General features: G+C 43.3%; 2 protein-coding genes across 2 annotated transcripts in view; one reads left to right on the top strand and one right to left on the bottom strand.

The window, feature by feature from the left end:
- KDM3A (lysine demethylase 3A) overlaps positions 1-4,509 on the top strand; it is a 28,477-nt gene extending 23,968 nt beyond the window's left edge. The window contains exons 20-25 of the mRNA XM_005428336.2: positions 106-236; positions 1,042-1,161; positions 1,247-1,386; positions 3,160-3,336; positions 3,418-3,552; positions 3,766-4,509. Of these exons, the coding sequence (XP_005428393.1) occupies positions 106-236; positions 1,042-1,161; positions 1,247-1,386; positions 3,160-3,336; positions 3,418-3,552; positions 3,766-3,846 (784 nt within the window). The 3' untranslated portion in view covers positions 3,847-4,509. The remainder of the gene's footprint in view (positions 1-105; positions 237-1,041; positions 1,162-1,246; positions 1,387-3,159; positions 3,337-3,417; positions 3,553-3,765) is intronic.
- Positions 4,510-6,297: 1,788 nt separating this feature from the next.
- LOC102037846 (E3 ubiquitin-protein ligase RNF103) overlaps positions 6,298-11,521 on the bottom strand; it is a 31,214-nt gene continuing 25,990 nt past the window's right edge. Inside the window, exons 4-6 of the mRNA XM_005428335.2 lie at positions 9,587-9,708; positions 7,790-7,904; positions 6,298-6,807 (exon numbers count right to left, since the gene is read on the bottom strand). Of these exons, the coding sequence (XP_005428392.1) occupies positions 6,671-6,807; positions 7,790-7,904; positions 9,587-9,708 (374 nt within the window). The 3' untranslated portion in view covers positions 6,298-6,670. The remainder of the gene's footprint in view (positions 6,808-7,789; positions 7,905-9,586; positions 9,709-11,521) is intronic.

Below are 11,521 nucleotides of genomic sequence, written 5' to 3'. Positions count from 1 at the left end.
GGAAAGAGTACACTTCCTCAACTGGAGAGAGCTTTTGCTGCAGTCTGTTTCAGTCTGGTTTTGGTTTATCACTACCCAATGTTAAATTTTGCTGCATTACCTTAGGTTTGATGATTTGATGAAAAATATCCCATTGCCAGAATATACCAGGAGAGGTGGCAAACTCAACCTTGCCTCTCGACTTCCCAACTATTTTGTGCGACCAGATTTGGGCCCCAAGATGTACAATGCCTATGGTAAGGAATTTTTCACTCTAAAGGTCACACTGACCACATGTTCCTATTGAAATTTATTGTAGATTATGTGAATCCTTGCTGTTGTAGACAATTTGATTAATCCCATGGATCAGAAAACCTGAATTTGGCTCATCTATAGGTATCAATGATGTCCAGAGCATGATATGATTTATTTTATTGGACATCTTTTTGTCCAGGTGGTTTCAAGCCAATAGTAGTTATTCCCAGATTTCCAGTCACCTTGCTCCACAGCCTCTTTCCGGTAGCTGGCAACATGTATTTGTTGTTTTGCTGCTTCTGGCTGTATTACTTTTGTTGTTCTCCTTTTTGAACTGTATCATTTAGCTTTTAATCTCTCCTTGAGCAGTTTTCTTCCATGTCTGGTTTATCTGCTGTCACTCAAAAGACATTTAAAATGGAGCAGCATCATGGCCAGTAGAGAGATGGTGGGTAGTAAATCCTGTATCAGCTGCTGGTTAGAGTGAAAAAGAGACTGTTTCTCAAATGCTTTATTCTAAACTGCTGTAGAAACCCTTTTCTAGCAGGACTGAAACATGACTTTATGTATCATACAGGCTAGACAGAGATACATTGATCTGTGTCAGCCTGTCAGCAGATCACTTGAGAAACCACAAGATGGAGCAAGGTCCTGGATAGAAACCAAATTGCTGTTCTGGAAGCATTTGTTGGTAGAAGTAAAAGCACTCTAATCTTCTCAGAAAGTGCTTCTGACAGTGGTGTAACATTTCTTTGTCTTATTGATGGATCAGCTACTCCTTTTAACCCCCTTTGATTTCTCCCCCAGGCTTAATAACACCAGAGGACAGAAAATATGGCACAACAAACCTGCACTTGGATGTGTCTGACGCAGCCAACGTCATGGTTTACGTGGGGATCCCCAAAGGCCAGGCTGATCAGGAAGAAGGTAAAATTTTAGTGGTGTCTGGGGGGATATTTCTGTGGCCAGAGGGACGATCCTGTGGTGTAACTGCTGGTGTTGCTTTCCACAGAAGTGCTGAAGACCATCCAGGATGGAGACTCTGATGAACTGACCATTAAGCGTTTCACTGAAAGCCGTGAAAAACCTGGAGCTCTGTGGCACATTTATGCTGCCAAGGATACAGAGAAAATCCGAGAGTTCCTTAAGAAGGTGAGCTGTTCATCTTAGAAACTGATCTTCTGCCTGTGGAGGCTTGCAAGTCTCTATCTTTGGGGCTTTTCTCCACCTTAATATGCCAGTTACTGTGGAAACAAATCACTGGAGTTGTACCAAGACAAAACTTCTATGCCTTGAGTCTTGTAGGACCTGAAAAGGGTGGAGATTTGAAGCTTGAAGTTACCTTGTATGTAGCTATTCCTTCTGCCCACTCTGCTGGATGAGTAATGTTACATAGTGAACAAGAAAATAACTGGTTTAGATTTAAGGCAAAGCAGTTGAATTTGATCCTTTTTTGGAGAATGTGAGACATTTTAGAGAAATGTCAGATCAGTTCATCAGTACATAACACTCTTCCTCTCTTCCTTGTTCTCTCTCTTACGATCCTTTTTTCCCTCCCTACCTTTATATGGTCTGAATTAAGGGTGGTATTTTGTGTCATGTTTTCATGGGAGTTGAGGGTTTAGTAGAGATGTGCTACCACATCCAAAAGGGCTTGTTTCAGTGTTCAAATTTACCTCAGATGGTCCAGAGTTCTTTGTGGTCTTAATGGTGAAACTTCTTTGGTGGTCTGAAAGTGGAAAGAGCCAACATGCTGATGCTTAAAAAGATAAATTGGATTATCTAAACAGCTGTTGGCCTGGTCAGGCTTATGGCTTTCTTGGTGGAAGCTGGGAGAGGCTGCAACAGACTTGTTTAATATTAACAACAAATCTTATGGTTGATCAAACATGATATTGGGTTTGATAAGTATTAGCAGTTGGAGTCTTGACATCTGTGTCTCATGCCTCAGTCCTTGTATCACACTTGCTGGCAGGTGTGGGGCTTTCAGCAGCTTTTAGTGGAATAGAATCAAGCTGTTTATCTCCTCCCAAATGAGTTTTTGGGGTACAGTCCTGGGTATAAATGGCTGCTGCAGCAAGTTGGATTTATACAGCAACTTCTTACAGAAATTCTCTCCCCACAACTCTCAAATTTCTGTCCTGAAGTGCTTGTTGTGCCTCCCAGTCTCGTTTCTCCTGAAAATCTGGTTTGCATCGTCTGGGTCAGTGAGCACACACTGACTGATTGTGGCCTCAAGGCAGACACCTGCTGAATTCCACACTTGGTAATGTCTTCCAGTCACAGGCTGTAGAGTCACAGAATCTCAGACTGGTTGAGGTTGGAAGGGAGCTTTGAGAAGATCTCATTCCAATCCTCTGCAATGGGCAGGGACACCTTCCCCTGGACCAGGTTGCTGAGAGCCCTGTCCAACCTGGCCTGGAACATTTCCAAGGATGGGGCAGCCACAGCTTCTCTGGGCAGCCTGTGCCAGTGCTACACTGCCCTCACAGGAAAGAATTTCTTCCTAATTTCTTCTTCTAATCTAAACCTACTGTCCTTCAGTTTAAAGCCATTTCCCCTGTCCTGTCACTTCACACCCTTCTCCACAGTCCCTCTCCAGTGTGAGTAGTGTCACAACACTGGTTCCATGTGTGACAGTGGTTCCCAATGTGAACACAGGCAGCTTCACTTGCCACTGTCAGTTGGGATTATTTGCATTTTCCATACCACATGTGCAACGTCTTTGAAGCCAGTGGGACCTGAGCAATGCTGAAACCTTGACAGAGGTCTGAGTAAAGATCCAAACTTGCATTGTGTAATTCTCCTACATGAGCACATGGTGCAAGTCCTTCTGGCACATGTTGGTGTGGAATACCACAGATACAACTTGTCTGTCCAGTCAGACTGCAGTGTTAAAATGCTGTTGTCTTGTGACTTTGCCAGGTTGCAGAAGAGCAAGGCCAAGAAAACCCTGTAGATCATGATCCCATTCATGATCAGAGCTGGTACCTGGACCGATCACTGAGGAAACGCCTTCATCAGGAGTACGGAGTTCAAGGCTGGGCTATTGTACAGTTTCTAGGAGATGTAGTTTTCATCCCAGCAGGAGCTCCACACCAGGCAAGCACCAGGGACATGGAATGGCTTGACTGCTTGGGCAGCCCCTTGAGCACGTGGCTAATGCTTGTTTGTTCTCTCTAGGTTCATAATTTGTACAGTTGTATTAAAGTTGCAGAAGACTTTGTATCCCCAGAGCATGTCAAACACTGCTTCTGGCTCACTCAGGAATTTAGATATCTGTCACATACGCATACGAACCATGAAGATAAATTGCAGGTAAATTCTCAATGCTCAGTGCTCTTGACCCTTTACAAAAAAAACACTAAAACACAACAAATGTTTTCCCAAGTTTGTGATTTGCATGAAGGTTGGGCAGATGAGTGTGTATGAACTGACCTGCACAGGGTGAGGGGAAGTAAGTGGGAAAGCTGGGAAACTATCTGTGCTGTTTGCTTGTAAAACCAAGCACCTTTTGCTTTGCTCCTGCAGGTGAAGAATGTCATTTACCATGCTGTTAAAGATGCAGTTGGGATACTGAGAGCTAATGAATCCAGCCTTAGCAGACCGTGACGTAGAGCGCCTTAACCACACACTATGAAACAGAAGCGTTGGCAGCTGTTTTACCTACTCAGTCAGGACCTCTGTGGACTTTGAGATTATATGAATGTTACCTCATCTTCCTTTCAGCAGTACCAGAGGATCGTGGTACTATGTTCTGTGTATTCTTCCAATGTTTACAAACCTGATATGTATATGTAGTAATATGTATGGACTGTGGCATACTGTGAATGCTCAGTTGCAATAGAACTTTATACGGAGTTGCTCTCCAAACTGTACAAAATACCTCCTATAGAACTGTTGGGAACTATTCCAAATTACTCCTTTGAAAAATATTATTCAAGGCATTGTAAAGCTTCAATTTTTAAAATTTATTTTGGGGTGGGAGGAAGTATGGAATCACTCAGTTTAATAACCAATTTACATTAAAAGTTAAGAATGCAGTTCTGGAATTTCACATTAACATAGAACTAGCATTTAAATTAGCTTTAAGCTATTGTATAGTAACATAGAGATGGGAGTTAACCATCTTTAGGTAAATGTATTTAAATTTCTAAATGTTAAAAGAAACTTTTAATCAAATGTCTTCTGTTCGAAACTGCTCTTTAATTTGAACTGATGTTTGATTCTCTTGTTTTTAACACTGAATGGTTACATAAAAATTCTTCTATTTCAGGTACTGTTCCTTGCCTGTCTTCTTCAATTGACTAATTAAATGTAATTAATTTGATGCAGTACTTTGAAATGCAGAAGAAAACTGTGTATCATAAATGGTTCATACTGTTTATTGAAGTATTTGAAGGTTTAGGTTATGGAATTTAGCAGCAGCCCTGTTTATAGTTATTTTTGGTTAACCTAGGCATGGCTTAGCTGACACTACTGCTGCCAGTGCTGTGCTCTGTGTCACATGAGCTTTGCAGCTTCAGTCTGAAATGGAACACACAGAACTCAGGGTAATTTGGAGAAACACTGAAAAACATCACAAAACTTAAAACAGGAAGAGAGGTTATGAATGGAAAAGTGAATCTCTCATTTGATGAGATACCCTGAGACAAAATTAACCTATCAGTTCCTTCCCAGCACTGAAGTTACCAGATGGCCTCCATGTTCACTTTTCTGAGCTTATGCAACAAGTTGAACTCTGAAAATTCTCCCTGTAGTACTTGACCTGCTGTTTGTGATCAGCAGCAACTGTTGAGTCTGGCTTGGGTAGCAGGGTTCTTCTTCAGAGAAATTTCCTCTGATTGCTCCCTCAGGAGAGGGGACAGGCTCCAGTGATGTGCAGGAGCCTCTTGTAAGAGTTAAGATGATTTACAGAAGGTTTGCCTACACACCAGCCCTTCATTGTATTCAGTGAGAGCTTTCCTCTACCTTCACTTGCTGCCACCTCTTGACAGTAAATAATTTGTTCTAGTCGCTTCAGGTGCCTTGATTTGGCATTTTGTGCTTGAACTTGTCAAGTATGCATAAACACAACACTTACCTGAACGTTCTCCCTTAAACTATCAAGTTGAAGGAGATGTAATTAAGCAGGTTAATTGCTTTCTTTGGCACCAGCTGCAGCATTTGTGGGCAGCTGGAGTGCAGGTACCTCCCAGGGAGCTGAGTCACACTGACCTCACACACCCTGTGTGTGTGCACATGGATCTGAAAAGACTCATTGTTGAAACTGCATTTTGAGCTGTTACCACTGTGCTGTTGTTCAATCTTGTTTTATTGCAGCTCTCACCCACTTTTGTTTCTGATCTGTTCTTTCTGGATTTTTTAAGACCACAAGAAACAAGCTGTCTCTCTTGCCTGTTTTTGTTGCATTTGGGGTGGAGATGAGCACTTGAATTGCAGAGCCCTGAAGCACTGGGGATACTTTGCCTCCCCCAGCACAAAGATGAACAGTGCTTGGCCCTTCCCTTGCTTTTATGGCTGAAACTGGGAGGTGTTGGACTCCATCCACCCCTCTGTGCCTTGTGTGTTTTTCTAGCAGTTAGAGTACAATTATTTAGAGACTTGGCTTCCTTAAAATGAAGAGCTCTGGCCTTTGCTGGGGCGGTGCCGTGGCAGTGACAGGTTTGGGTCAGAGATTTTTGGTTTCCAAACAGCCTTTTGTGAGCCATGACATCCATTTTGCCTGAAGCTTTTCCCTGGGAGGAGACACAGCTCTCCTGTGACCCTGAAATGTGCTCTTGGAGCAGCAGAGAGGCCTTGGCACTGCCAAGGGAAGCTTTGCCAACAGCCTGGTGAGTCAGGGCCCCCTCCCACTGCTGCCACCTGCCCTGCCCTCATGTGCCACGGCCTTGGCAAAGCCAGGCTCTCCTTTGACCATACAGAGCTGGAACAGACTGAAAACTTCTCTTAACTATGCAGTGAAGGCCCTAAATGTGCTAAAGAAAGGTGTAACAAAACTAAAAGGAAGGTGTCAAGATGGGGGTATGCAAAGTGATGCAAACTAAACTGCTGCCATGGCAGTGACTGTTAGAAGCAGCTTTAATAAAACTTGTATTGATTCAGGAAAACACAGATCTGACAGTGCTGGAGGTTTTTGGTAGCAGATTAAACCAAAGTGCCTGTTAGAGAGAAATGCTGCTTGAAGATGAGAATATATTTCAGGACTTTATGTCTAAAAATACATAACATTACACCACCCTTGCCATGTCACCACAGGAAACATGGGCTGAACAGAAAACTGGAAGAAGTATATTACAGTAGTGTCTTGGAGGAAAAAATCCTCAGGAAGAAAAAAAAAATATATATATCTTACATAAGTGAGAATACATAAAGTTTTGCATTTTGAAGGTAGGACAGAATAAAATCAAGCCAACTGTACACATCCATCCTGGCCCTAGCTCCTCAGGGTGGCCAACCGTGACTGCATGGCCTCGATGTCCTCCTCCTCATCCACGGCAGCAGCTGCTGCCCCCATGGGCTCAGGCTCTGGCAGAGCATCTGTGACTTTACTGGGTGCTTTACCCAAGGCCCCTGCAACAACAAACAGGCTCATTAGTGAGTGTCAAGTCTTCATTTAATAATTAGTGGCTTTTGGGGATATCTAAAACAACCCAACCAGTCATTTCCCATGGAGGTCACAGCCCTGAGCTGGGACAGGGCCAGCCCAGGGGTGATGGCTGCCCAGCAGCACAGACCTGCCAGCTCAGCCTCTGTGCTCCTTCCCCTCTGGGAGGAGGCTCCCAGCTCCCCACAAGCCCTGCTGCTTGCCCGGGAGCTCCCCCTGCCTGCTCGGGAGCAGGGGAGCTGCTCCAGCCAGGAAAACAGGATGGAAAAAGCAAATGAGGATGTGAGAAAGAGCAGGGCAATGTGCCAGGCACTGAGCACAAGGTGCCAGCAGTGTGGTGCAGCTGAATGCAGCCCTGGTGCTTGTTTTTGTCACACCACATCACAAGCAATCCAGGTGAAAGGAGCATTCTAAGCATTCTCCAAGTCAAATAACTAAGCCAGTAAATCATTATTACTTCATGAGCTGGAAGGCAGAAGTTGTGGTTTTGGCTTTAAGAGGGTTTTTGTGTTTGTTTTGGGTTTTTCCCCCAAACAAGACACAGCACATTACTGCCAGGAATCACAACACAGCCTATGACTCAAGGCAGTGCAGCAGAATTTCTGGTTTCATTAATAACAATCAGTTCTTGGTTTCATTAATAACAATACCTAGCCAATCATGTGAGTTTCACCTTGTTAAGAGGATTCACTGCACAACCAAACACAGATCTGTTAGAGCCTCAATTACATAACTGCACAGAGAGCAGCTGATGGATATTAGCTCTGCCCTGCTGAGCCCCACTGGCCTTCTCAGCCAGTATTCCCTGAGAAATCAGCTTGTCAGAGCTCTCTGCCCAGCAGAAGGAAGAGATGCCACTGGGAGGGCACAGAACAGATGAAGATTTCAGTTGCTGCAACTTACTGAACAGAGCAGGGACCTGGCTCTCAGCAGCACCCACAAACTCACCAGCTGTAATTTCAAAAAGGATTTTGTCAATTTCTGCCTCAGCTTCCTCCTCCATCTCCTCCTGATCCTCCAGGCCTTCAAAGGTGTCCTCCAGCATTTCTTCTATAATTCCAGCCTAGCAGAAAAAGAACAAGGCAGCATGTGATACCCTTGGAAACAGCAGAGTAAGAAAACTCATTTCTATTTGGGAGTTGGGGTTATGCCTATCCAGGCATCTAACATGAGCACACATCTCAACAACTGCAGAGGAAAAGCAGGAAGAAAACTGAGGATTAAAGGCACCTGTTCTCACTTGGAAAACCTCAAGTTATTTAAACTAAAAGAGGAGAGATTTAAATTAGGTATTAGGAAGAAATTCTTCCCTGTGAGTTGGAACAGGTTCCCCAGAGAAGCTGTGGATGCCCAATCCCTGGAAGTGTTTCCAGCCAGGTTAGATGGGGCTCTGAGCAACCTGGTCCAGGGGCAGGGGGGCTGGAATTATATGAGCTTTAAGATCCTTTCCAACCCAAATAATTCCATGATTCCGTGTTTATTTACTGCTGTTGCAAGTCTAAACCAAGAACCCAGCCTGCTCCAAGCATGTGAAATACAAGTGTAAGTTTCAGTCATGCAGCATGAATTGTGTAGCACACTGTAAAACTGCTCTATGACACAGCTTGGGTTTTTGATCTGCATTTGAAAACATTCCTTTGCAGGCCCTGCAACCTAGATATGGCCAAACCATGCTGGTGCACAATGATAAAATTATTTAGAAATAAACTTATTTGAACTAAACAGTCTAGACTGGTAAGAAGGGAAAAAGCAAAACAACTTTGGTAGCTGAAAATGTAATAGTCATAACAGAGACTCAGTATGCTTTCAAACCAGAGCACTCCCATCACATGGAGACCCAGCTAGATGCTTAAACCAGTGACAGTTAGTTATATCTGAATTAGCCAGGAGTTTTGTGATTCTTTAAAAATTTTGTAATAAACTTAATTAGTTAAGGAATGTTTGATTGTGTTATTTTGGCTGGTATTGGTTTAGATCTGTACTAAGTGTCAGTAGGAAACCCTGAGAAATTACCCCACTGCACCTGCAGAAAGGAACTCAATGGACCCAGACCCCTTACAGAATTTATAGTTGAAGAACAAAATTCAATAAATATTTGTTTAATGGTTATCATATAACTAGAGATTAATTAGATGTCATAGAACAAGAATGGTATCTTGAGGGAGTTAAGGAGTCAGAGGCCTATACATCCCAGAAAACTTGATTAATACATTGCAGGTGTAGTAAGGGAGCCACTTCATAGGCTTGTACTCCCCAGAAAACCTAATCAATAGTCATTGTCTAAGCAGGACAGCAAATTTAATAAAACACTGTTAGCTGGATAAAACTCAGGTTATCCATTAAACAAAGACAGATGAGATGTTCTGCTAGTAATTAAAAGAAACAAAACACCTCTACCATGATGCAATAAATTGGGCAGATTTTAGGAGTTTCTATTAAAAAAATCTTGGCTGTTATAGTGTATATAAATGCCTGAAAATTGCTCTTTCTTTGAACATGTCTGAGGCAAATAAATCCCCCATATGTTGCAAATTTTGACTCAAAATTGTTATTAGGAATGTTGGTCTAACAGCTTTTTGCTGTTAGATTTAAAACTCTTTGTGCCACCAGTATCAGGCTGGCTATGGAGTCAGAGTGTCCTGAGCTCACTCCAGCCCTGTGACAAAGGGGACACCCAAGTGACTGCACAGCTCAGAGACAGCCACATTGTGTTCACCCAAGTCTGATTTATGTGCCAGACCTTACCTTCATCATCTCTTTGGACAAGTCCCTCATTGTTGCTTGGATTTCTGGGATTTTTACTAGATTTTGCATAGCTTTCATGACTTCTGTGCTCTTCTGCAGTGAACCCGCTACTCTGAGGACAGCTGCAAAGGAGAGAGGCACAGAACACTGAACAATTCATGCACTGCTGAAAGCAGAGAAATTATATCCTCTCTACATGGAAATTTGTTTACATTTAGGCAATTCAATTTAAAAAATAAACAGGCACTGCACTTCTTCACTCTTGACTAAATTCCTGGAAAAGCCCAACTTATACCCACATTGGAAAAGTGACATTTATAGCAAAGCTATAAATGTCCTGTACAATGAGGAGCCCAGGTGGTCTGCAGAGAGATTTCAACCCACCTGCACCCAGTTCACCAAAGACAGGGAGAGAGTTGCTCCTGCCCAGCCCCACAGCAGCCAGAGCTGCAGTGACTGCTGATCCAGGGATCTCCTGCCTGACACCAGCTACTGGAAACCAGCCCTGGCAGAAGTTCTGCTGCAATAGTTCCACAGCAAAAAGTAAGCTACAACATCAATACTGAAGCAGACAAGCCAAAAATAAGCTTGTTTAAACTGAATTTAACAATACTCTTTCCAGAGGCTATTCTAACTTATAAGCTCTCCTCATCTGTATTGATATACCAAGATCAAAAAGCAGTAATTAAGGGTACTTTGAAGTTTTTTGAATTCTGCCATCTAGCTTTGCAGCTTCCTGGACATGGAGAACTTACCTGTTTGTATATAAAATGGTCACTCCTTAACGAAGCAAAATGAAGGTACAGAACACATTATTTTTCATTTTAGTAATTTAAGAGCCCTACACTTGTAACAAACTAACAGGCACCTTGCCTTGAGTGGTCATTTCTCAAGTTACTACAAACCCCAGACTGAATTATAGATTCCTCCATATTTCCTATCTAAATGTATCAGAACATTCCCAGGAAGATGAAGATGCTGGCAGTGGTAATAAGGAGGAGGCAGTTTTGAATTTTTCCTTTTAAGGGACACTTTAAGGTGCAAGGATGGTCCTACCTTCCTTTCCTGAGTGAGATGCATGGGGAGCCACATTTGAACCACCACAAAATCACCCTTAAGGTTCACAGTGTGACTTCCTGTTTTATCACTCATCCAACATTAAAATCTACTTGGATGATGCTGGGGTGGAGGAAATGCTTTGACATTTCAGCACCTTGTTCATCTCCACCAAGTCTTCTCCTGTCTTTACAGCTTTCTGCTCTGCTTGTTACAGGCTGGACTGTTTCCAGCTATGGAAAACTCTGCAGGAAGTGTATTACAACAGATTTCTGATGTGGATAAAGAATTAAGGAAATATGCTGGTTCTGGAGGAACACAAAGGACCAGGGAGGGCTTACAGAACATGGTTTTTAAACCAAAGGGCAAAAGGATTCATCAAACACTGCTCCCCCATCCCCATGCAGGTATTGGTAAATGCCCCCACACTCTTGCTAGGGAAGCTACAAGATGAAGAGAATTCTACTCCTGTGACAGGTCCTGTCAAAATCAGTGACACAGGCTCCACCAGGACACAGGGGTATTAGGAATGCATTCCAGCTGTTTGGAAATGCACACTAAGAATGTGCTCCCAATTGCTGTGAGTTCAGTTCCAGGGCATGTGATTCTCACACCACAGGAACCCTCAGGCTCTGAGGAGAGGTGTTACATCATCTGCTGAGCAGCTCATCACAGCAAACAGGGAGCCAGCAAGGATGCAGGGGACAATGAGGGGTAGGAACCCCAAGAAACCAAAACTGGGAGCTCCCTGACTTCTTCAGAGCCCAGGGTGGGACACCCATCCAGGCAGGGCACTGGAGAAACAGCCTCAGAGCATCCTGCAGACTGTGGGGGGTTATTGCCTACAGGGATGCAGGATTCCTTACAGGGATGTAGGGA

Source organism: Geospiza fortis, unplaced genomic scaffold, assembly GCF_000277835.1.
Source record: "Geospiza fortis unplaced genomic scaffold, GeoFor_1.0 scaffold125, whole genome shotgun sequence".
Classification (NCBI taxonomy): domain Eukaryota; kingdom Metazoa; phylum Chordata; class Aves; order Passeriformes; family Thraupidae; genus Geospiza; species Geospiza fortis.
The sequence above is the reverse complement of the archived record's forward strand: the minus strand, read 5'-3'. Positions and strand labels throughout refer to the sequence as shown.